The sequence below is a fragment of the Scyliorhinus canicula genome, chromosome 2 (genome assembly GCF_902713615.1).
Source record: "Scyliorhinus canicula chromosome 2, sScyCan1.1, whole genome shotgun sequence".
NCBI lineage: Eukaryota > Metazoa > Chordata > Chondrichthyes > Carcharhiniformes > Scyliorhinidae > Scyliorhinus > Scyliorhinus canicula.
This window is the reverse complement of record NC_052147.1, coordinates 129,783,000-129,809,281: the sequence shown is the minus strand read 5'-3', so window position 1 is coordinate 129,809,281 and position 26,282 is coordinate 129,783,000. Positions and strand designations below refer to the sequence as shown.

At 43.4% G+C, this 26,282-nt stretch overlaps 1 protein-coding gene across 5 annotated transcripts in view; it reads left to right on the top strand.

Moving 5' to 3' along the window:
* Positions 1-26,282, top strand: part of pcnt (pericentrin) — a 352,612-nt gene that overhangs the window by 69,732 nt on the left and 256,598 nt on the right. For 4 of the 5 annotated variants that reach the window (XM_038786588.1, XM_038786581.1, XM_038786572.1 and 1 more), the window contains 4 exons: positions 3,141-3,305; positions 5,938-8,139; positions 16,539-16,631; positions 19,079-19,255. In XM_038786588.1, coding sequence (XP_038642516.1) covers positions 3,141-3,305; positions 5,938-8,139; positions 16,539-16,631; positions 19,079-19,255 — 2,637 coding nt within the window. The remainder of the gene's footprint in view (positions 1-3,140; positions 3,306-5,937; positions 8,140-16,538; positions 16,632-19,078; positions 19,256-26,282) is intronic. The other variant, XM_038786597.1, reaches the window with a different exon arrangement.

The following is a 26,282-nucleotide window of genomic DNA, read 5'->3' as shown; positions in this document are numbered from 1 at the left end:
CATTCTAACCGGCAGTACCTTTGCTAGGAGCTTGGCGTCAACATTAATCAGGGAGATTGGCCTGTAGGACCCGCACGCCTCCGGGTTTTTACCCCGCTTCAATATCAGTGATATAGTGGCTTGCGACATTGTCGGCAGCAGGGTCCCTCTGTCCCTTGCCTCATTGAAAACCCTCGCCGAGACCGGGCCCACCAGCTCAGAGAACTTCCTATAGAACTCTACTGGGTATCCATCCGGCCCCGGGGCTTTCCCCGACTGCATGGCCTTTAGGCCCCCCAATACCTCCTTCACTGTAATTGGGGCCCCCAGCTCATCCACTCGCCCCCCCATCTACTGTTGGGAATGTTAACCCATCCAGAAACCTTTTCATCTCCTCCGGTTCTTCCGGCGGCTCCGAAGTATACAGCTTGCGATAGAAGTCCCGGAATACCTTATTCAATCCTGCCGGGTCCTCCACTTTGCGCCCCTCCCCATCCATCACTCTACTTATTTCCCTGGCCGCCTCCCTCTTCCTGAGTTGCTGCGCTAACAGTCTGTGAGACTTTTCCCCATGCTCGTACACCACGTCCCTCGCCTTCCTGAGCTGTTCCATGGCCCTACTCGTGGATAGTGTCCCCAGTTCTGCCTGTAGTCTCTGCCTCTCGCTGAGTAAAACCTCCCTCAGGGACTCCGCGTGCTCTTCATCTATCCAACCCATTTCCCTGACCAATCTATCCATCTCTGCCCTGTCTGCCTTGGCTCTGTTGGCGCCAATTGAAATCAGCTCCCCCCGCACTACTGCCTTTAGCGCCTCCCACAGGGTCGCCGCTGAGACCTCCCCGTGTCATTCACCTGCCCTCCGCCTCATGACCGCTCCTTGTTAACATAAACATGGTTGAAAAGAGTGATGATTTACTTTTACAACATCTTAATTGCACATTTTGCAGGTACAAAGTCTGTTTGTCTATTAGACCAGGATTTTTAAGAATATTATTGCAGCAGATACACCCACGAAGCCTCTCACAGATCCCCTCCTCCGACAGCAGTCCCACGTCTAGCCTCCATTGTGGGTGTTGGTAGTTCTCCCCCCCCCCCCCCCCCGATCTGCAGGTCTACCCAGTGCGGGGCATGGTCTGAGATAGTAATTGTCGAATATTCCGTGTTCTTTACCTCCCCTATACAATCCCTGCTTAGTACAAAGAAATCTATCCTAGAATATACTTTATGGACATGCGAGTAAACCGAATAGCCCCTTCCTGTCGGCTGTCTGGATCTCCAGGGGTCCACTGCCCCCATTTGCTCCATAAACCCTTTTGGCTCCCTTGCCATTGCTGGGAGTCTACCCGTTCTGGGACATGACCGATCCAAAGCCGGGTCAAGGACCATGTTAAAGTCCCCCCCCCACGTCATCCCAGTCCGGGGCATATATATTCACCAGCACCACTCTTCTCCCCTCCAGTCTGCCCCGTACCATCAGGCATCTGCCCCCCTGTCTGCGGCTATGCCCTCCGCCTCATGACTGCTCCTTGTTAACATAAACATGGTTGCAAAGAGTGGTGATTTACTTTTACAACATCTTAATTGCACATTTTGCAGCTACAAAGTCTGTTTGTCTTTTAGACCAGGATTTTAAAGAATATTACTGCAGCAGATACACCTCCGAAGCCTCTCACAGATCCCCTCCTCCGACAGCAGTCCCACGTCTAGCCTCCATTGCGGGTGTTGGTAGTTCGCCCCCCCCGACCTGCAGGTCTACCCAGTGCGGGGCATGGTCTGAGATAGTAATTGCCAAATATTCCGTGTTCTTTACCTCCCCTACACAATCCCTGCTTAGTACAAAGAAATCTATCCTAGAATATACTTTATGGACGTGCGAGTAAAACGAATAGCCCCTTCCTGTCGGCTTCTGGATCTCCAGGGGTCCACTGCCCCCATTTGCTCCATAAACCCTTTCAGCTCCCTCGCCATTGCTGGGAGTCTACCCGTTCTGGGACATGACCGGTCCAAAGCTGGGTCAAGGACCATGTTAAAGTGCCACCCCCCGTTATTAGGCTGTGAGAGTCCAGGTCCGGGATCTTCCCCAGCACTCTTTTAATGAAGTCCACGTCATCCCAGTTCAGGGCATATATATTCAGCAGCACCACTCTTCTCCCCTCCAGTCTGCCCCGTACCATCAGGTATCTGCCCCCCTGTCTGCGGCTATGCCCTCCGCCTCGTGACCGCTCCTTGTTAACATAAACATGGTTGAAAAGAGTGATGATTTACTTTTACATCATCTTAATTGCACATTTTGCAGCTACAAAATCTGTTTGTCTTTTTGACCAGGATTTTTAAGAATATTACTGCAGCAGATAAATACACACCCTAACCCAGACTTATAAAAATATTACTGTGCCAGATACATATAATACAATATTAGAGAATTAGAGAATCCCTTCAGTGTACAAGGAGGCCATTTGGCTCATCAAGTCTGCACCGACCCTCCGAAAGAGCACCATTAATGCCCATGCCCCCATCTTAACCCAGTAACCCCACCTAACATTTTTGGACACTTAAGGGGCATTTAGCATGGCCAATCCACCTGACCTGCACATCTTTGGAAACTGGAGCACCCACAGAAAATCCATGCAGACACTGGGAGAACGTGCAAACTGCACACAGTCACCTAAGGTTGGAATTGAACCCAGGTCCCTGGTGCTGTGAGGCAGCAGTGCTAACCACTGTGTCACTGTGCTGCCTCTATACCAATTTCTTACATTCATCACAACAGAGGCACTGAATTTGAATTCCTGAGTTTAGTAGCTGATAAATGGAATTCTGGAAATTGGGAGCAATTGCGAACATTGCATTTAAAGAAACTTGTGGGGTTATTGTCACCGGACTTGGAGTACTTAGAATTTTTGGTGTTATCAATGGCATTGCATTTCAGAAACCAGTGGCATTAGTGTACCAGAAATCCAAATTCCTCCCCTCAATATTTTCAGGAGAAGGAAATATTTCATTGGATGAGGCTTCTGTGCACACGTTGTTAAACCCAATTCCAGTTACCACCTGGCTATTATGCAATTGTGGGAATAAAATAACTAAGAAATTTGCCTTTAAGAAGTTCTGCCAAAAAAAAGTATTTATGATTAGTTTTCAAGTGTAATATTGTGTTGCAGGCAAGTGAGACCCTGAAAAGCAAAAGCCCCGGATATGTAGAACTCCTTCAGGCCCAGCAGCAAATCTCTCTGTTCCAGCAGAATCTAAAGGACCAGAGTGAACACATGGAGACACTGGAAGAACGAGCACGTGATCTAGAAGTCCAACTGGAAGATTCCGAGCAAGTGAGAAAATGGCTGAACTTGTTGCTATGATCAATTCTCTGAATATCTAGTATTTCTACTTTTCTCTACCTCCAAACATTACTTTATTTACACAGTTTAGTTATTGGTATCCTGTCCAGGAAATGCAATAAAATAACCTGATTCTTAAAAACACAAATAATGAGGTCTGCTGCTAGAAGCAGAGTGTTCCAGAGCAAACTTGGATAGATCTTTGGTCAGGCACTAGGAGTACAACATACACACTGGTTTTCATATTATTAAAAAAAGAGTATGGATAACTGCTTAAGGTTCAAAAACTATTTCCAAGTGTTGATGATACCACACATAGATTACCATGTGGAATTTTGGTCCTACTTGAGGAGGGATATACTAGCATTGGAAGCAGTTCAGAAAAGGTTGACTAGGCTGTTTCGGAGGATGAAAGGGTTGCCTTATGAGTAAAGATTAAGCAGGTCCAATACAATCATGACCGAATATTAGCCTTAAATCTACATTGCTGTCCACTCCCGACATCTCCTGATTCCCAGAGGGAGGAAGCGGTTGATAGAATACAAAAACTGGGTTTAATGACATACATACTGCTCTATTCCACTCCCCGAAGGGTTCTCCGACTCCCAAACTGGGGCAAAGTCATATGCCTGAACGTATCCACCTTGGGCCAATCCTGCCCGCAGCAAACTCAGTCTTGAAAATGAAAGCTCAAACTGAGTTTAATGACATGCGTACTTCTCTATTCTCCTGCCTTGACCTTCATTTAGGCTGAGGTTTTTATACTATGCAGGCTCCCTTTGGTAAGGGGAGCCCTGCCCCATTATCAGGGAAGTTCATACTCAGCTGAGGACACAGGGAACTGATTGTCCATACCCTGTGACCTTGGGGGTGTAACGTAGGGAAACCCAAAATCTGTCCAACTGTCTCAAATATATTCAACAATGTTGTATCTGCAATCGTTTGGAGTAGAGAATTCCAAAACTTTGCAACCCTCTTGAATGGAGAAATATCTCTGTATTTCAGCCCTAAATTATCAGTCTCTACTCCTGAGACTGTGACCCTGTGTTCTAGAGTTCCCCAGCCAGGCAGTAAAACCTGTATCTTGGAAAATGAAGTCCTTTCAGAATATTGCATGTTTCTGTGAGATTAGCTCTCGTTCTTTTAAACTCCAGTGTGGATTGTTCCAGGTATAGCGCTTGGGGCAAATTGGGAAAAAAGGATATGGGGGGGGAAGGCGGGATTAGGCAATTGAGTTGTATGATCAGCCATGACCAAAATGAATGGCAGAGCAGACTTGAAGTGCCGAATGGCAGCCTCCTATTTTCTATATTTTTATGTTTCCTTAGATTATGGAACCACAACTGAACCATGTTTTAGGTGTGCTCTCACCAAAGCTCTATACAATTGTAGTAAGACGTCCTTATTCTTGTACTCAAATCCCATTGCAATAAAGATGTACGTGCCATTTGCCTTTCCAATTGCTCACTGTACCAGCATGCTAAATCTCTGTGTATGAGCACTCTCTGAACATCAATATTTTGATGTTTCAATTCTTTTAAAAATATTCTGATTTTCGTTGCTTACTAACAAAGGTTCTCAAATTCTACTTAGTCTGCCACCTTTTTGCCCACTGTTAACCTGGCTATATCTCTTTTGCAGCCTCTTTCAGTCGCCCTTGCAGCTTACACTCCCATTCTAGCTTTGTATTGTCAGCACATTTTCATACGTGACCTCTTGTCCCTGAGCCTAAAACATTAATATGGTTTGTAAGCCCTGGCATTGCTTCTTGCGACTTTGAGAAAGCCCCGTTTATTCTACTCTGTGCTTCATGTCTGTTAAACAAGCTCTATCCATGCTAACATATTATATCCAACCCTATGAGCCCTTATCTTTTCTGTGGCACCTTATCGAATCACTTTTGGAAATCCAAGTAAACTACATCTATTGGTTTCTGTTGTCTCCCCTACTAGTTACAACCACATTTGTCAAATGTGGTTTCAGTTTCATAAAACCATATTGCGCCTGTCTGATAATACTTGGATTTTTAGAATTTAGAACATAGAACAGTACAGCACAGAACAGGCCCTTCGGCCCTCGATGTTGTGCCGAGCAATGATCACCCCACTCAAACTCACGTATCCACCCTATACCCGTAACCCAACAACCCCCCCTCCCCTTAACCTTACTTATTAGAACACTACGGGCAATTTATCGTGGCCAATCCACCTAACCCGCACATCTTTGGACTGTGGGAGGAAACCGGAGCTCCCGGAGGAAACCCACGCACACACGGGGAGGACGTGCAGACTCCGCACAGACAGTGACCCAGCCGGGAACCGAACCTGGGACCCTGGAGCTGTGAAGCATTGATGCTAACCACTATGCTACCGTGCTGCCCACTTAATCGAAAAAAGGAACATGAAGCCCAACGCACATTTTGAAGTGCATTGTTAAGACTTCACAATAAGAGATTCTAGCATTTCCCTGATGTCAAGCTAAATCGCTTGTAGTCCCCCAGCGGAGTTGGATTTAGTAGGGCAGTGTTCACAGGATATATTTATAAAATAGGTACAAATTAGACAGATTTTGTTTTAAATGTTTTCCAATAGTTCGCCAAGAATTTTTCTTTTTTTTTTTGAAGAATGCAAGAGACAAAGACAGTTGTCTTACTCAGATAGTTGAACAACAGAAAATTACAGAACATACCATGCTACAATTAAATCAGTGGATAGAAGAAAAGGACGAAACCATTAAAGAATTAAAAGAAACATTAGACCATAAAAATACTACCGTATCACAGTTACAGCACTCGCTCTCACTCAGGAACCAAGAAATTGCAACACCAAATGGTAATTTTGAATGTGCCATAGAACAAAGTGGGCAGCAGGCTCTGGAAGAAATTGGAGAACAAAAGGATGATGTAGAAAACATGCAGGACCAGTTCGGTCAAAAGGATGTTCCATGGTATGTGGAACAGCTGAGGGCTGATCTCGGGGCAATTCACAGTCAAGAGCCTGCCCAAGTAAGGCAGGAGCTGGGTGAACAAACAAAGAAGGAAATTGCTTCAAATGGTGAAGTTGACTTTTTGCAAAGTCAAGTTCAAAACGATTCTGGTCCTTGTGAACAAGTACAAATTTTAAATGGAATGATAATTGATCTCAATAAGAAGCTTCAAGAGTCCAGTCTTGAGCAAGAGATACTTCACCAAAAGTTAGAAAAGATGATCGTGTCTCAACAGGAACAGGAGAAATATAGACATTTGGTTCAGGATCTGGAAGAACAGACAAAGTTGTACAAATCTGAAAAAGAACACTTGAATCATGAAATTCAGGAGCTCAATGCATTTTTGGCCCAGGAGAAAGAAGTCAGTAAGGAAATGAGACTCCGACACGAGCATGAAATCACAAACTACCGTATCAAATTGGAGATGATGGAGAGGGAGAAGGATGAAGTGCTGAGCCGACTGGCTGAATCTCAGGAAGTAGAGCTTGAACAGCTAAAAACCAAAATGCTGTTCAGTCATGAAGAAGAATTGTCCAAACTTAGGGAAGACCTTGAAATACAACACAATCTAAAAACTGAAGCACTTGGAATGGAATTGAAATGTCTGAAAATGAACTTGCGGAGTGAAGTACACCAAAAAGATATCAATGAGAACTTGGAAGCAATGGATCAAGGAAAGGCCATTTTGAGTGTGCAGTGTGCAGAGCTAACAAAGCAGCTGCAGCAAAGAGAGCTAGAGTTGGAGATCTTGAACACGGAAGCAAAGAATTCAGCCAGCCAAACACAGGAAGCTGTCCAGAAGTGGAAAGCTGTCACACAGGAGCTATCTAACCTGCGATTACAATTGGAAAAAGAAAGTACTGAACGGTTACGTTGTGAAGAGCAAACAAAGGGGCTGGTTCTTGAGAGCAAAGGAAATGCCCTGGAGATACAACCTGAACAGATAAGCTTGGCTTCCACTCTGGTTATTGCAAAGGATAATGTGAAAAAAGACAAAGAAATCGACATAGATATATTAAAGGGGATGGTGCAAGATCTGAAGGAGGAGAAGCAGTTGTTGCTGACACAGCTACGAGAACAGGAACAGTTAGTTAAAGGGGTTCAAGAACAAAAGTTGGCTGCAGATTCGGTCACCAGTGAAGTTCAAGCCTTGTTTGGCCGTCAGCTCGCTGCATTGCAGAGCCAAAGGGATCAGCTGCAGGTTCAGCTTGAGGCCCAGAAAGTGAAAAGTCAAACAATATCTGAAGTCCTGGGGCAGAAAACCATGCAGGATTCATCTTTGCGCAAAGAGCTAGAAGAACTTAGGTCAGTGTTGAGAGGAAGTGAAGAATGTGTGAATCGACTAACTGAAGAGAAAATCAAGCTTGAAAGTAAAGTATTGTCAAATGCTCAGGATCTTTCTGGGATTGAAGAAGTACTTAATAAAATAAAAGCAGAAAATAATTGCTTGAGGAAAGACAATACAGATTTTATACATAGACTCCAAGATCTAGACTGCACAATGCAGTCTAAGATTCTAGCCTTGGACAGTGAGTTGAAAGGAAAGGTTACTGAACTGCAGAAGCTGGAAGCAGTCATGGAAGAGCAAAAAGCTCAACAGCTTCAGGAACATTCCGCTCTGAAGCTGGAGGTAAACAACCTCCGAGAAAAACAACAGGAACTAGAAAAAATTCACAATGATAAGTTTCAAACTATCCTGCAGCAACAGGAAGAGAGGCTCCGCTGTGCTGTGCAACAAGCTCGGGTAGAAGTGACCAGCCATTACGAAGCAGAACAGAGCAAAGTGGAAGAGCTGTACCGTTCTGATGTGATGAATTTGAAAATGCAACATCAGAAGGAGGTAATTGTGGTTTTGCTGTAACATATGACAAATATTTGATGGCCAAAAATGAATTTAGATTCTTTCTCATTGAGTTTGTCTTGGGATGGTGCATAACAAAGACAATAGGATGGTATAGTGTAAATTATGCTCAATGTGCAAAACATGCAATGCATTTAATCCTGCACTCCCATTCAATGAGAAAATGTTGTATGTTGGGACTACAGTAATCTGAGTAATTATTTTCTTTTGTTGCTCCAAGTTTCTTCATATGACCCTGACTTTGCTTGAATTTGATTACATTTGTGACATGTAAGTATTGCTTTCCCACACCAGACCCCAACATTTGCTAGGGTACCGGACAGGAACCTTAATATTTTTTAAAACTTTGTTAAACTGAGAGGATGCTTCGCTCCAAGAGTGATTCCATGCAAAAACTGGGAACTGATATATAAAAACAGACATTATTAACACTGTATTAAATTACCTTAACATTGTAAAAATATAGCTTACATTAACCATTTAAACATGGTTAACAATAAAAGGAACCACTTTAACTTTTAACTGATACCTTCTTTATCTCCAATCAGGCAAAACCCATCACATGTCAAAAGCCACTTTTAAATAAAGTTAGCAAACCCCTGGTTGCCTGTTGTGCACTTAATTTTTGTGAGAGACTGCTTGGGGAGCGAGAGAGAGAGGGAGCTTGTCAGATTTATGAAAAATCTCTGATAGCTTCCTGCAGAAACTGCTCACAGCTTCCAAAAGATTAAACTAAAACTCAAAACTGACTGACCCATACCTGGCTCCTCCATTAATTACATTATCCCCATTCCACTCAAATCCACAATGTCTCTAATTATCGACTCCCCAGGAAATCCACAGAAATCATAACAAAACCCATTAAGCCTGTCCTCCTCGCCTTGTAAACATCCACAGCCACAGTGGCTTTCTTTTGAACAGAATTTTAAAAAAATATTACTGCAGCAGATATATGCACACCCTAACCTAGGCTTTTAAAACCATTACCGCACCAGATACATATGATACAATATATCTACCAATTCTTTTTTTTTAAATTTAGATTACCCAATTATTTTTTCCAATTAAGGGGCAATTTAGTGTGGCCAATCCACCTACTCTGCACATTTTTGGGTTGTAGGGGGTGAAACCCACGCAGACACGGGGAGAATGTACAAACTCCACATGGACAGTGACCCAGGGCTGGAATCGAACCTGGGACCTCAGCGCCGTGAGGCAGCTGTATATCTACCAATTCATCACATTGCTGCATCGATCCCCGTTATTTGTTTCCTCAAGCATACTAGCCTTTTGCCTGAATTTAGAGCCCGAGGTCAATTTTGACTCCACCACCAATTGTTGGAATTCCATTTCTGATTTATGCAGCAAACTCTCAGAAGCACTCTGCTTCTCAGAAGCTCTGATCCTAGAATCAACTTCTGGATTACTATGAGGTTTAAGATTCGCATCCAAGCACTTCACACTGCTGGATGTTATTTAAGAGTGCCTGAATAATTTGATGCCCAAACTAGCATCAAATTTATGCTGCTGGATTTCTTTAGGTACTGGCTCCAAACACAGGGAATGTGCTGAAACCACTATGTCTACTGACATGTCACCCATTCAAGATCTTATTTTGATCCAGGTGCTTTGCTGTACAAATTAACACTGGTATTACCAGAGCATTGGTCTGGCAGTATCGTTATAATGTTGCTGAACTAGTCATCCACTTGCTGAGCATTGGTCTGGCAGCATCGTTGTAATGTTGCTGAACTAGTCATCCACTTGCCAAACTAATGATCTGGAGGCATTAGTTTAAATCTCACCACAGCAGCTGGAAATTTAAATTTAATAAATTAATCTGGAATTAAAAAAAGCTAGTACAAGTAATTATTTTAAAAAATAAATTTAGATTCCCAATTTATTTTTCCAGTGAAGGGTGGCCAATTAAATTGAGGGGAGATTGATATAGGGCAGATGTTAGAGGTAGGTTCTTTACTCGGTGTAGTAGGGGAGTGGAATGCCCTGCCTGCAACAGTAGTGGACTCACCAACATTAAGGGCATTTAAATGGTCATTGGATAAACATCTGGATGATAATGGAATAGTGCAGATGGGCTTTAGAGTGGTTTCACAGGTCGGCGCAACTTCGAGGGTCGAAGGGCCTGTACTGCGCTGTAATGTTCTAATTCTAATCACCTGCCCTGCTCATCTTTGGATTGTGGGGATGAGACCCACGCAGACACTGGGAGACTGTGGAGACTCTACACGGACAGTGGGCCGGGATCGAACCTGGGACCTTGCGCTGTGAGGCAGCAGTGCTAACCACTATGCCACTGTGCCGCCGCAGTATAAGTAATTATGATAGCCACTGTGCCGCCCCAGTATAAGTAATTATGATGATGAAATTACCCAATTGTTGTAAAAATCTAGCTGTTTCATTTGTCCTTTTCTGGAAAGCAACTTTGCCAACCTAATCTGGTCTGACCTCTGTGACACCAGACTCAAGTCAATGCGGTTGACTTTTTAACTGCCCTCTGAAACAGCCTGGTAACCATTTGTCAGGCCGTTTCCTCGTTTTTGGTTCTGCAGTCGCAGTTGTGTACTTCAGGAGATGGCTTGAGGGACATAATACACTACAAACCCACTGACTTCCACAGCTATCTGGACTACAGCTCTTCGCACCCTACACCCTATAAGGACTCCATCTCTTTCTCTCAGCTCCTTCGCCTCTGTCGCATTTGTTCCGATGATGCCACTTTCCAAAATGGCGCTTCGAAAATGTGTTCCTTCTTCCTCAACCGTGATTTCCCACCTACAGTTGTTGACAAGGCCCTCAACAGTGTGCGGTCCATCTCCCGTGCCACTATCCTCGCCCCCTTCCCAGAACAAGGATAGAGTCCCCCTCGTTCTCACATTTCACCCCACCAGCCCCCATATATCCTCTGCCATAGGGGCTGGTTTAGCTCACTGGGCTAAAGCTCTGGCTTTTAAAGCAGACCAAGCAGGCCAGCAGCACGGTTCGATTCCCGTACCAGCCTCCCCGGACAGGCGCCGGAATGTGGTGACTAGGGGCTTTTCACAGCAACTTCATTGAAGCCTACTCGTGACAGTAAGTGATTTTAATTTCATTTTCATTTCATTTTCGCCAACTCCAGTGTGATGCCACCACCAACCACATTTTCCCTTCACTCCCTCTGCCAGTATTCCGCAAAGACCGTACTTTCCAAGATAATCTAGTCCACTCCTCCACCATGCCCAACTCCTCTTCCATCACCTATGGCACCTTCCCATGCAATCGCAGAAGGTGTAACACCTGACCCTTTACCGCTTCCATGCTTAACAGCCCAAAACACTCCAGCATTGTTTCACTTGCATCTCTTCCAATCTGGTTTATTGTATTCACTGCTGACAATGTGGTCTCTTCTATATCAGAGAGACCGAACGCAGACTGGGTGATCACTTTGCTGAGCACCTTTGGTCTGTGCACATTCAGGACCCTGACCTTCCCGTTGCTTGCCATTTTAACAAAAGACCCTGCTCCCAAGTCCACATGTCTGTCTTTGGCCTGCTGCAATGTTCCAGTGAAGCTCAACACAAACTGGAGGAACAACATCTCATCTTCCGGTTAGGCATGCTACAGCCTTCCGGTCTCAACATCAAATTCAAAAACTTCAGATGATTACCTCTACCCCACCTCGACCCATTTGTTTTCATCCCATTTCACCTTAACTGTCTTTTACCATTTCTTTCTTTCTTGTCTTTCTATATTTATATTTACACCCCGCCCATTTACCTTTCCTTACTCTTTCTCCCCTTTGCTTCCCCCTTTCCCATCTCCCACATCTACATCTGTCACAGTTTACCCTCTGATATTTCTCTGCTGTTTGGCCTTTCACACCTTTTGTTCTCTCTGGGGACTGCCATTAGCACTCTTTCCCCTTGGTTTTTGTGGCTATCAGCACCCCATTTCTCTGGGTTTAACATACAACAGTACAGCACAGAACAGGCCCTTCGGCCCTTGATGTTGTGCCGAGCCTTGTCCGAAACCAAGTTCATGCTATCACACTCCCTGTCATTCTGGTGTGCACCATGTGCCTATCCAATAACCGCTTGAAAGTTCCTAAAGCTCCACTATCACAGCAGGCAGTCCATTCCACACCCTAACCACTCTCTGAGTAAAGAACCTACCTCGGACATCCCTCCTATATCTCCCACCCTGAACCTTATAGTTATGCCCCCTTGTAACACCTACATCACCTGAGGAAATAGTCTCTGAACGTCCACTCTATCTATCCCCCTCATCATCTTGTAAACCTCTATTAAGTCGCCTCTCATCCTCCTCCGCTCCAAAGACAAAAGCCCTAGCTTCCTCAACCTTTCCTCATAAGACCTATCCTCCAAACCAGGCAGCATCCTGGATGAATCTCCTTTGCACCCTTTCCAATGCTTCCACATCCTTCCTATAATGAGGTGACCAGAACTGCACACAATACTCCAAATGTGGTCTCACCATGGTCATGTACAGTTGCAGCATAACCCCATGGCTCTTAAATTCAAGCCCCCTGTAAATAAACGCTAACACACTATAGACCTTCTTCACAGCTCTGTCCACTTGAGTGGCAACCTTCAGAGATCTGTGGACATGAACCCCAAGATCTCTGTTCCTCCACATTCCTCAGAACCCTGCCGTTGACCCTGTAATCTGCATTCAAATTTTTCCTACCAGAATGAATCACCTTGCACTTATCAGGGTTAAACTCCATCTGCCATTTTTCAGCCCAGCTCTGCATCCTATCAATGTCTCTTTGCAGCCTACAACAGCCCTCCACATCTTCCACTACTCCGCCAATCTTGGTGTCATCAGCAAATTTACTGACCCATCCTTCAGCCCCCTCCTCCAAGTCATTGATAAAAATCACAAATAGCAGAGGACCCAGCACTGATCCCTGTGGTACATCGCTGGTAACTGGTCTCCAGTCTGAAAATTTTCCATCCACCACCACCCTCTGTCTTCTATGTGATAGCCAGTTACTTATCCAATTGACCAAATTTCCCTCTATCCCACACCTCCTTACTTTCTTCATGAGCCGACCATGGGGACCCTGTGGCTATAACTCGTCTTTCATTCTCCTGCCACAGTATCAATATTTCCCACTTTCCCTGTCTTTTAGCTTTGACAAAGGATCATCTGGATTTAAAACATTAGCTCTTTTCTCTCCCTACATACTGAGATTTTCCAGCATTTTCTCTGTGGTTTCAGAACGTGGATTTTTTGGTCAGTATCGAGCCAGTCTTGATAATGGACATAGTTCCTGCCATGATTGCTCCTTTCCTACTGTCAGAGCTTCTTCCAAGTGATTAGTATGGAGGAGTACTGATTCATCAGCTAAAGGAAGTTGATAGATGGTTACTGGATGAATGCTTCTTTGGCCATGTTTGACCTGACACCTTGAGCCTTTATGGGGTTCTCAATCAATTTTGAGGGCTCCCAGAGTCGAACCTTCGCAACTATACTACTATCACACAAACTTTGTAGGCTAGCCCACAATGGTGACGCAGGGGCCTGGAGTTTTGGCTGGAAGTATCGATTCAGTGAATATGACTGTCAGGTTATTGCTTGATTCATCTGTGGGCCAGACCTCGGCACAAGTCCCCAGATGTGAATAAGGAGGACTTTGTAGGATTATCAGGGCTGATTTTGTTGTGCCCAGTGCCTAGAAGGATACCAGGAAGCCCGCCTGGTTTTATTATTTGACTCTTGCATATCAGTTCAATGCAATTGACTTGTTACGCGATTTCAGAGACATTTGAGTGAACCATGTTGCTGGAGTCACATGTAAGCCACGCCAGATAAGAATGGCAGATTTCCTCTCCTAAAATATATTTGTGAACCAGGTGGGTACAGCAATACAGTTTAACAGTCTTCATTAATAATGCTAGTTTTTTATTCAGATTAATTTAATACTTAATTTGCAAACCAGGGGCTGGTTTAGCGCAGGGCTAAATAGCTGGCTTTTAAAAGCAGGCCAAGCAGCGCGGGTTCATTTCCCGTACCAGCCTCCCCGAACAGGCACTGAAATGTGGCGAATAGGAGCTTTTCACAGTAACTTCATTTGAAGCCTACTTGTGACAATAAGCGATCAGGATGTAACTTGTAAGATGGATTTGGTGGCGCTAGTGGATGTAGTATATTTGAATTTTTAAATATAATTTAATAAGGTGTAACATGAAAGATTATTAGACAAAATTAGGATTGATATTGGGGATAATATATTAACATGGATAGAATAGACAGGAAAGAGAAAATGCTGGAAAATCTCAGCAAGTCTGGCAGCATCTGTAGGGAGAGAAAAGAGCTAAGGTTTTGAGTCCGATGACTCTTTGTCAAAGTCATCGGACTCGAAACTTAGCTCTTTTCTCTCCCTATAGATGCTGCCAGACTTGCTGAGATTTTCCGGCATTTTCTCTTTCGTTTCAGATTCCAGCATCCGCAGTAATTTGCTTTTATGGTAGAATAGACAGAATAGTTAACGGGCAGAAAACAGAATAGGAATAAGTATGATATTTTCAGGTTGGGGTGCTGTAACTAGTACTTAGGCCTCGGCTTTTTACAATCTATATCAACGACTTAAATAAGGGGACCATGGGCAGCATGGTAGCACAGTGACTAGCACTGTTGCTTCACAGCTCCAGGATCCCAGCTTCGATTCCCGCTTGGGTCACTGTCTGTGCAGAGTCTGCATGTTCTCACTGTGTCTTAGTGGATTTCCTCCAGGTGCCGTCCGGTTTCCTCCCACAAGTCCCGAAAGACGTGCAGTTAGGTAGTTTGGACATTCTGAATTCTCCCTGTGTATCCGAACAGGCGCCAGAATGTGGTGACTCGGGGCTTTTCACAGTAACTTCATTGCAGTGTTAATGTAAACCTACTTGTGACAATAAAGATTATTATTAATAATGTACAAAGTTTTGCTGACAATACAAAAAGTAGGTGGGAAAGTGTTGAGGGGGACACAGACTGTAAAAAAGGGTGGGCAAGAAGTTGCAGAAGGAATACAATGTGAATTCTGCACTCATCTATTTTGGTACGAAAAGTATATATCAATTGTTTTTGAATGGTGTGAGTTCTGGGGAATGTATGCATGTATTCAGGGGGCCATGGGTGTCACTGCACAGAAATTGGAGTGTTAACATGTAGGGACAGCAAGCAATTAGGAAGGCAAATTGTATATTAACCTTTTATTATAAATGGACTGCAGTATATGAGTAAATAAATCTTACTATCCTTATATAGGGCATTGGTGAGGCCACAGTGGATTACTGTGAAGTTTTGGTTCCTTACTTTAGGAAGGACATATTTTTCCCAAAGGGAGTGTTCAGTGAAGGTTCACTAGACTGGTTCCTTAGATGACGAGATTGTCCTATCAAGCGAGATTGGATAGACTAGGCCTTGTAATGCGTAGAGTTTAGAACAATCAGAGGTAATTAATTGAAATATGAAATTCGGAAGGGGCTTGACAAGTTGGCTGCTGAAAAAATGTTTTTCCTGACTGGGGAATCTAGAACACTGGATCATAAACCTCAGAATAAGGGGTTGATGATTTAGGGCGGAGCTGAGCAATTTCTTCATTCGAGGGTTGTAAGTATTTGAATTCTCTACCCTGGAGAGTTGTGGATGCTCAGTCATTGACTATATTCAAGACAGACTTTGATAGTTTTTTGGTTACAAAGGAACAATGTGGGAAGGTTGTGGTAGATCAGTCATAATCTTGTTGAATAGCAGAGGAGGCTCCAAGGGTAAAAATGGCCAACTCCGACTCTTATATTCTTATGGGACTGGATTTAAATTCCTTGGTTACCATGGTGGGATGAGATCTCATGTATCTGGACATTAGTCTGGGCGCCTGGGTTATTAGTTCAGAAACCTAACTACTATACTACCATACTTAATACTTGCATCCTGATCTGATACAAACTTTCTAAGGTGATCTTTGGCCAATTAATTTTGAAAGGCCAGGATCTTGAAGACCTATTTATGTTTTCTTGCAAATTGTTCCGTTTCATGGAAAGTGCCTTTGTTTTGTTCCAGAGACAAAGGTCCACAGCAAAGTCCTGTGGTTTTTCTCATGAAAAAAGGCCTTCTATGCATTTGCTCAGTTTCCTGTCATTTAATGGAACTGTCAGATTTGACTTTCTTCCCCTGTAGCTTAATATAGATGCTATTATAATTGAATCCTAAAGGTTGTAATACAGTAATTTATCTTTTGAAGATATTGGAAACAAAAATATTTTGGCATTAAGGGAGGTGTGAAAAGAATTGTAAAATGTTGGTTGACTAATTCATAGTGCTTTTCTTTAGACATGTACCTAATGTTGCACTGTGACTTTGTGTCTTTTCAGTTAGACGACTTGAATGTTGAAATGAAGAAGGCACTTGACTTGCAACAGAAACAGGAGGATGAAAAAAGAAACCAAATTGGATTAATTAAACGGGCAAGTACTGTTGCAGTCAGCTCATGATTAATGGTATTAATCGGACATCAAAAGGGAATTCAATTTACTTTCTGTACATTTTGTAGTCGCTGTGATTTTTGTTTGATGTAGACTCTACATTTTAGTCTAAAATGGAAACCAGTGGCGCAGGGGGTTAGCCCTGTTGCCTCACGGTGCCGAGGTCCCAGGTTCGATCCTGGCTCTGGGTCACTGTCCATGTGGAGTTTGCACATTCTCCCCGTGTTTGTGTGGGTTTCAACCCCACAACCCAAAGATGTGCAGGCTAGGTGGATTGGCCACGCTAAATTGCTCCTTAATTGGAAAAAATGAATTGGGTACTCTAAATTTCCAAAAAATAAAAAAATAAATAAAAATAAAATGGAAACTGAGAATTATAATTAAGTGGATCTTTCTTGTAACCCAGCATCATCCTCACTTTTTTAACTTATCATTTTTGGATGTTGTTCATAAGTGTCAGATGCTGAAGCTAAACCTTTAAGACTTCTGCTCTATCTTGACCTTCTTTTAATATATCACGAACATTGTTCGCCCCAATGCAAAAGCCATCCCTCCCTTCTCCCACCTGGGCTATCTATCACTTGCTCTTAAGTTTTGCTACTCCTTTGTTGCAATCTTTCCTAGCTCCCACTTATCACTGAACAACAATGTTCCACCCCCTCTTATACAGTATATAATCCAATACATTTCTCACTCTCTTAATCTCTGAAGAAATCATGCAGACTTCAAGCATTAATTTCATTTCCTCTCCCTACAGATACTGCCAGACCTGCTGAGTTTGTCGCGCATTCTCTGATTTTGTTTCAGTTTCCTGCACCTGCAGTATTTTGCTTTTATCTATGTCTTTAAGAATTTTGAAAGAACTCAGCTGGGAGTGAATCTCCTTGATGATTATTTTGTGTGAATGTCAGTTTATCAAAGCAAAATGAGATCGACTGTGGGGTAGAAAAAAAGTTCTAATCCATACTCTCTCACACAATGTGTTCTTAGGGAGGACTTGCACATAATGCATCATTGAAAACTCAGCAGAACATAAGAAAGAACACCGATTGTTTGATTACTGCTATGGAAAAATAGAACCTAAAAATAACTAAAAGAGCAAATTGGACGTGCAGCTCCAAGTAAATAAATAAAATCTGACTGTCCAATAGGAAAGGTAAACTTGACAGTCACCGTGGGTTTCCTTCGGGTGCTCTGGATTCTTCCCACAATTCAAAGTTGTTACAGTTTAGGTGAATTGGCCATGATCAATGTACGGGGATAGGGTGGTGGAGTGACCGAGGTAGTGTGATGCTTCGGAGGGTCAGTGCAAACTTGATGGGCTGAACGGCCTCCTTCTGCACTCCAGGGGATTCTATGAATGTTTGAAACCTAGATAAAATACACATGTTACTTCCTCCAGCCAATGTAGCAGTAAATAACTGCAGCAGTTCTGATGGGATTTCATCATGTAACTTAGAAAACCACCTCATGGTTAATATAGTCCATTACTTTGTGAATGAAACCTAAGCAATGCAATGGGATACTTTCTCAATTAAGAAAATCTTACTCTTCTGTTGCTGCCTGGAACCGATAAAAGCCCTGTGCATTCTGTACTGTGAATAACAGTAGCTCAACAATGAGGGAAAATAAATTATGTTTAAGGGAAAACATTTATCCGTTAGCAGAGGATTGGATTCATTTTGATCCCGTTATGTTTGGTCCAACTTCAATTATTTCCAATATCCAGGTAGGGATAATAGTTCAATTGCTAGATGGCTGTAAAGACAGTATCAATGCAGCCTCTCTGAAATGTGGCTTATGGAAAACAGCTCTGAAGTCCCACTGAAGTTAGTTAAGATCTATTTTTTTGTAAGCACAGAAAATTGCACAACAATATTCATTCTGTCCTGAACTGAGATCTAGCAATTTTTATCCTCCATATATTCCAAGACTTTAACAACCAATGAATTGCTTTTGAAATATTATTACTTTTGTTTTGTAGGCAGATACGGTAGGCGATTTTTACAGATTAATGTTCAACGACTAGCAATGAGATGAATAATCCAGTTAAAGTGTTCTGGTGGTTGTTAATAAATGTTGACTAGGATACTAGAAAAGCTCCAATACTGGAATATGTTTTTTGCAGCAGAATATCACCGTTGAAAGCAGCACAGTGGCACAGTGGTTAGCATTGCTGCCTACGGCACTGAGGACCCGGGTTCGAATCCCGGCCCTGGGTCACTGTCCGTGAGGAGTTTGCACATTCTCCCCGTGTCTGCGGGGGTTTCACCCCCACAACCCAAAAGATGTGCAGGATAGGTGGATTGGCCATGCTAAATTGCCCCAATTGGAAAAAATAATTGGGTACTCTAAATTTTAAAAACTGAAAAAAAGAATATTACATTTGCACAGTATTGTGAATGGAAATTTGTTAATCTCACTGACAGGTTCACGAAAGGGAGCATGATAGAGAGATGAGTACGCTGATTACTAAACATAAAGAGGAAGTGGAGCAACAGAGGGCAGAATTGACACAGGAACAGCAGGATCTGTTCAATGATGTCCAGACACAAATGGAATCGGCACATGAAGCAGAGATATACCAAATTCGGTTTCAAATGCAGGTTAGTAATCGCTGTGAAAGATGCTGACTACTGACATCATGCATACTTTTAATTCTTGTTTCCAGATGTAGGTAGGAACAGTGGAGCTTTCCCTTGAGCTGTAGCTTCTGTGCTCATCGTGCTGCAAGGTATTAAGCAAGAATTCCATGTTTTTGACCCAACATGAATGAACGATTGGTGGTATAAGTTTAAATTAATGTGAGCTTTGGAAGGCGTATCCTTGACCTTGCTGCCCTTGTTCTTCCCAGATGTTAAGAGGTTGCAGAGCTGAGAAGTGCAAAATGGTTTGACATTTTAAAATTGGGGAAAGTTTATAATTAACTTGATGGTCTTTTTTCCAAAGGGTTCATTCATAAATCAGGGCATTATAAACAGTCATTTATTACACCCTAGAAAATAATCAACATTAGAATCAAATTCCACTCGAGGTTCTGCTTTGCTTTAAAGTCTTTTACTTTGTATTACAACTTATCAACAGTAGGTGCTTGTAAATACAAGTCACAATTTAACTTGCATCTTCAGTTGTTTTCTCTGTGTTCACTCAATAATCAAGTTCAGTCAACAGGTGTTCAAACAATCTTCAGCAGATCCTATGCTGTTCATTGGTGATCTGTTCTTCTCTTGGGGCCCTTTATGCAGTGTTAATTAACAACCTTTATAACAGAAATTAGGTGCGAGTAACTAATGGTTAATGTGATGTGTGTAGTGTTACATAGATGATTTTCAAATCTTTGTTACTGTTGACCATTTAATAAACATTATTCTCAAGGCAGCCTTCGAGTGTGGAGCATTGTTAAGCCCAAACATGACAATGGTGCCGTTAAAATATCCCATGAAGGTTACCATATAAAATATGACAGCAAGCCAAAAGGAGGTTTTAGAGCAGCTGAGCAAAAGCTTGGTCAAAGAGGGATTTTTAAGGAACGCCTTAAGACCATAAGACCATAAGACATAGGAGTGGAAGTAAGGCCATTCGGCCCATCGAGTCCACTCCGCCATTCAATCATGGCTGATGGGCATTTCAACTCCACCTACCAGCATTCTCCCCGTAGCCCTTAATTCCTCGCGACATCAAGAATTTATCTATCTCTGCCTTGAAGCCATTTAGCGTCCCGGCCTCCACTGCACTCCGCGGCAATGAATTCCACAGGCCCACCACTCTCTGGCTGAAGAAATGTCTCCGCATTTCTGTTCTGAATTTACCCCCTCTAATTCTAAGGCTGTGCCCACGGGTCCTCGTCTCCTCGCCTAACGGAAACAGTTTCTTTGCGTCCACCCTTTCTAAGCCATGTATTATCTTGTAAGTTTCTATTAGATCTCCCCTTAACCTTCTAAACTCCAATGAATACAATCCCAGGATCCTCAGCCGTTCATCATATGTTAGACCCGCCATTCCAGGGATCATCCATGTGAATCTCCGCTGGACACGCTCCAGTGCCAGTATGTCCTTCCTGAGATGTGGGGCCCAAAACTGGACACAGCTTGGGGCCTCACGGTAGCATGGTGGTTAGCATCAATGCTTCACAGCTCCAGGGTCCCAGGTTCGATTCCCGGCTGGGTCACTGTCTGTGTGGAGTCTGCACGTCCTCCCCGTGTGTGCGTGGGTTTCCTCCGGGTGCTCCGGTTTCCTCCCACAGTCCAAAGATGTGCGGGTTAGGTGGATTGGCCATGCTAAATTGCCCGTAAGGTTAATGGGGGGATTGTTGGGTTATGGGTATACGGGTTACATGGGTTTAAGTAGGGTGATCATTGTTCGGCACAACATCGAGGGCCGAAGGGCCTGTTCTGTGCTGTACTGTTCTATGTTCTATGTACTCCAAATGGGGCCTTACCAGAGCCTTATAAAGGCTCAGTAGCACATCGCTGCTTTTATATTCCAACCCTCTTGAGATAAATGACAACATTGCATTCGCTTTCTTAATCACAGATTCAACCTGCATGTTTACCTTTAGGGAATCCTCAACTAGCACTCCCAGATCCCTTTGTACTTTGGCATTATGAATTTTCTCACCGTTTAGAAAGTAGTCTATGCTTGGATTCTTTTTTCCAAAGTGCAAGACCTCACATTTTCTCACGTTGAATTGCATCAGCCATTTCCTGCACCACTCTCCCAAACTGTCTAGATCCTTCTGCAGCCTCCCCACTTCCTCAGCACCACCTGCCTGACCACCTAACTTCGTATCATCGGCAAACTTTGCTAGAATGCCCCCAGTCCCTTCATCCAGATCATTAATATATATGGTGAACAGCTGCGGCCCCAACACTGAACCCTGTGGGACACCGCTGGTCACCGGCTGCCATTCCGAAAAAGAACCTTTTATCCCAACTCTCTGCCTTCTGTCAGACAGCCAATCCTCAACCCATGCCAGTAGCTCACCTCGAACACCATGGGCCCTCACCTTACTCAGCAGCCTCCTGTGTGGCACCTTATCAAAGGCCTTTTGGAAATCCAGATAGACCACATCCACTGGGTTTCCCTGGTCTAACCTACTTGTCACCTCCTCAAAGAATTCTAACAGGTTCGTCAGGCACGACCTCCCCTTACTAAATCCATGTTGACTTGTTCTAATCCGACCCTGCTCTTCCAAGAATTTAGAAATCTCATCCTTAACGATCGATTCTAGAATTTTACCAACAACCGAGGTTAGGCTAATTGGCCTATAATTTTCCATCTTTTGTCTTGATCCTTTCTTGAACAAGGGGGTTACAACAGCGATCTTCCAATCGTCCGGGACTTTCCCTGACTCCAGTGATTTTTGAAAGATCTCAACCAACGCTTCCGCTATTTCTTCAGCCACCTCTCTCAGAACTCTAGGGTGTAGCCCATCGGGGCCAGGAGATTTGTCAATTTTAAGACCTTTTAGCTTTTTTAGCACCATCTCTTTTGTAATGGCAACCATACTCAACTCAGCCCCCTGACCCTCTATAATTTTTGGGATATTACTCATGTCTTCCACTGTGAAGACAGACGCAAAGTACTTATTAAGTTCTCCAGCCATTTCCTCGTCTCCCATCACTAGCCTTCCGGAATCCGTTTGAATTGGCCCAATGTCTACTTTGGCCTGTCGTTTGTTTCTTATGTATTGAAAGAAACTTTTACTATCATTTCTTATATTACTGGCTAGCCTGCCTTCATATTTGATCCTCTCCTTCCTTATTTGTCTCTTTGTTAACCTCTGTTTGTTTTTGTAGCCTTCCCAATCTTCTGATTTCCCAGTGCTTTTGGCCACTTTATAGGATCTCTCTTTTTCTTTGATACATTTCCTGACCTCCTTTGTCAGCCATGGCTGTCTAATCCCTCCCAGGATAATCTTTCTTTTCTTGGGGATGAACCTCTGTACATTGTCCTCAATTATGCATACAAACTCCTGCCATTTTTGCTCTACTGTCTTCCCCACTAGGGTCTGCTTCCAGTCGATTTTCGCCAGTTCCTCTCTCATGCCCTCGTAATTACCTTTATTTAACTGTAACACCATTACATCCGATTTTGCCTTCTCTCTTTCAAACTGCAGACTGAACTCAACCATATTATGATCGCTGCTTCCTAAGTGTTCCCTTACATTAAGATCTTTTATAAAGTCTGGTTCATTACATAGCACTAGGTCCAGAATAGCCTGCTCCCTTGTGGGCTCCATGACCAGCTGTTCCAAAAAGCCATTTTGTAAGCATTCCATGAATTCCTTTTCTTTGGATCCACTGGCTACGTTATTTACCCAATCCACCTGCATATTGAAGTCCCCCATGATCACCGTGACCTTGCCTTTCTGACATGCCTTTTCTATTTCCCGGTACATGTTGCGCCCCTGGTCCTGACCACTGTTAGGAGGTCTGTACATAACTCCCATTATGGTTTTTTTGCCTTTGTGGTTCCTCAATTCTACCCACACAGTCTCCACATCATCCGACCCTATGTCGTTTAGTGCCATAGATTTAATTTTGTTCTTAACTAACAAGGCAACCCCACCCCCTCGGCCCACCTCCCTGTCTTTTCGATAGGTTGTATATCCTTGGATGTTTAACTGCCAGTCCTGAACCCCCTGCAGCCATGTCTCTGTGATGCCTACCACATCATAATCATTCACGATGATCTGTGCCATTAGTTCGTCTACTTTGTTACAAATGCTACGAGCATTCAGGTAAAGTGCCTTAATGCTAACTTTCTTATCATTACAGATATTGGAAGTCCTAAGATGTCCAAAGTTATCCTTCCTTTTTGTTGAATTCCTAGTCTGCCTCAAGCTTAAATCCACCTGCCTACATGTTATCCTCCTGCGTATCTTGCCATTTAACTCCATGCTCCCTGTCGCTTTCACTTTCCCTTCCCCCCAACTCAGAAGTTTAAAGTCCTACTGACCACCCTATTTATCCTCTTCGCTAGAACACTGGTTCCAGATCGGTTCAGGTGGAGACCGTCCCAACGGTACAGATCCCCCCCGGTTCCAAAACTGATGCCAATGTCCCATGAAGTGGAATCCCTCTTTCCCACACCAATCCCTTAGCCACGTGTTTACTTCCCTAATTTTCTTGTCCCCTATGCCAATTGGCACGTGGCTCGGGCAGTAATCCGGAGATTATGACCCTTGAGGACCTGTATTTCAATTTTCTTCCTAGTGCTTGATAGTCCCCGAACAGGTCCTCCACCCTAGCTTTACCTATGTTGTTAGTCCCAACGTGGACCACAACAACTGGACCCTCCCCCTCCCGCTCCAATATCCTTTCAAGCCGGTCAGAGATGTCCCGCACCCTGGCACCACCGGGCAGGCAACACACCATGCGAGACTCCCGATCCGGCTTGCATAAGATACTATCTGTCCCCCTAATTATAGAATCCCCTATAACAACTACTTGTCTTTTTACTCCCCCCTCTTGAATGGCCTTCTGCACCATGGTACCCGAATGGGAGCTAGGGCCTCTTCTATTGACTTGTGGATGTCCTCTGAGACAGCCCGCTGCTGTTTCTGAAATTTCGTTGTCAAAATGCCTGTAAGGAGCATTACTACTGCCTGCAGTAGCAGCCTCCGCCATTTTCTCAGTGGACGAACCTTGAGAAGCCGCCCAGTCCATTACTATTCTTTATTCTGGACTTTCTGGGCATTTTTCTTATGTGGGAACTATATCCTATCGAACTGGCAAAGTTTTAATCCAAAAACTCCCAAAACTGGGCGAGAAGGGCTAAAAGTAAAGTACCCTGGCGGGAGCCACCTTATTTGCGACTTTTCTGTACCAGAAGTGTACATTGGAATAGTCAAATCTAGGGGTAACAGAAGCATGGATGTGAGTTCACCAGCCGATGAGCTGAGGCAATTGATGGAGTTGGGGAATGTTAATAGGGTGGATTGTCAACTAAAATTGAGACCAGCAAGGGAGAATGTTGAAGTCATTGACCTGAAACATTAACTCTCTTTGACTCGCAATGGATGCTACCAGGTGTGCAAGTATTTCTAGAATTTTCTATTTTTACTTCTGATTTTCCTCCTACATCAAAGATGGAAGTGTTTGCTGATAGTAGCAGTATTTGGTTCCATTGTGCCTAAATACAAGATCAGGAAATCAAGCTTGGACTGATAAGTGTCAAAAGCTACAATGTATGATTTGTGACATTCACTCCCACCTCTACTGGTACAATGTGGCTGCAGTGTCCACACCCTGGAAGATAAGGGCAACAATATAGTGAGGCTTATTTAACAACGCTACTCAAACCATGGCTTCTAGCACCTAGAAGGACAAAGGCAATAAGTGCTTGGATACACATTGCTATTCCTTCATAGAAACATTGAATGGTTGCAGCACAAGCAGGAAGCCATTCATTCAGCCTGTTGTGTCCGTAGCTCTTTGCTAGGAGGAGCCTGGCTAGTTCCACTGCCCCTTCCTTTACCCTGTAGCCCTGAAAGATATTTATTTTCAGATAATTATCCAACTTCCTTTTTGAAAGTGATAGTTAAATTTTCCCCCACCTCATTCGGACAATGCATTGCGCAAATATGTTTTTTTGATTTGTTGCCTCTGGCTCTTTTGCTAACCATCTTAAATTATGTCTGCTGACTCTTGATACTTCCACCTGTTATATTCCTAACAGCCAGCTGGTGAAGGAAGAAACCAGAGCCAGTCTTTACTTGGAATACACTTATTCACAAAGTGAAAGATTATCGGTAGCTATCTCCTGACTCCACTCTATTCCCATGTCAGCAACTGTCTCTTTATAAATCGTTTTGAGAAACCTGAGCCTGTAACCAATAAAGTGCCCCACTTGAAAAAAGCAGTATCTGCCGAGTAAATCAAATAATAAATAAGCTTAAAAAAATCTATTAAACGGGTATAGGAACAATAAATGAAAACTTTTAACAGAAACTTATTAAATTACAATTTAAATACTGGTGCTGATAATGCAGTCCTGACCCTGCACCATCCACTATTGGGGAAGGCCTCACTGTCTGAACTGTCTCTTTATGCTCTTTATGCCAAATAAACTAATAATCAAATTAACTAATGAACAATCTCTTAATGAGACGAATAAAATGAAACTGTTAAAGTAAATTTATTGAATTAAACCAAAATGTCACTCCTGGATTGATGCACTCCAACGCCTGTGGTGCTTATTGTGCGCTCCCTCTACTGGAACACTCAAGTCTTATCGTAGCTGTGGAAAAGCGATAGTGACCCGTGAACCACCCTTGAACTGGACCTGTTAATGGTACTGTCCCTTTATACAATTTGTTTTGGAAAAGGCACACCGGCCAGTACGGGGATCGAACCATGATCTTGCCGTTATTAACACCACCCTCTGATTTGAGCTGCCGTCCTGTCACTTTATTTGTGCTCAAGTAACTGTCCTATCAATGCCCTCCACCTGTATGTATTTAATCTCAATACAATTCAGACCACCAAAGGGAACAGTTTCTTTATCTATCCAGACCTCTCACGACTTTGAATACCTGCATCAAATCTCCTCTCGACCTCCGCTTCACTAAAGTGAGCAGCCCCATTTCTCCAATCGGTCCTCATAGTGGAAGTCCCCCATCCCCAGAAC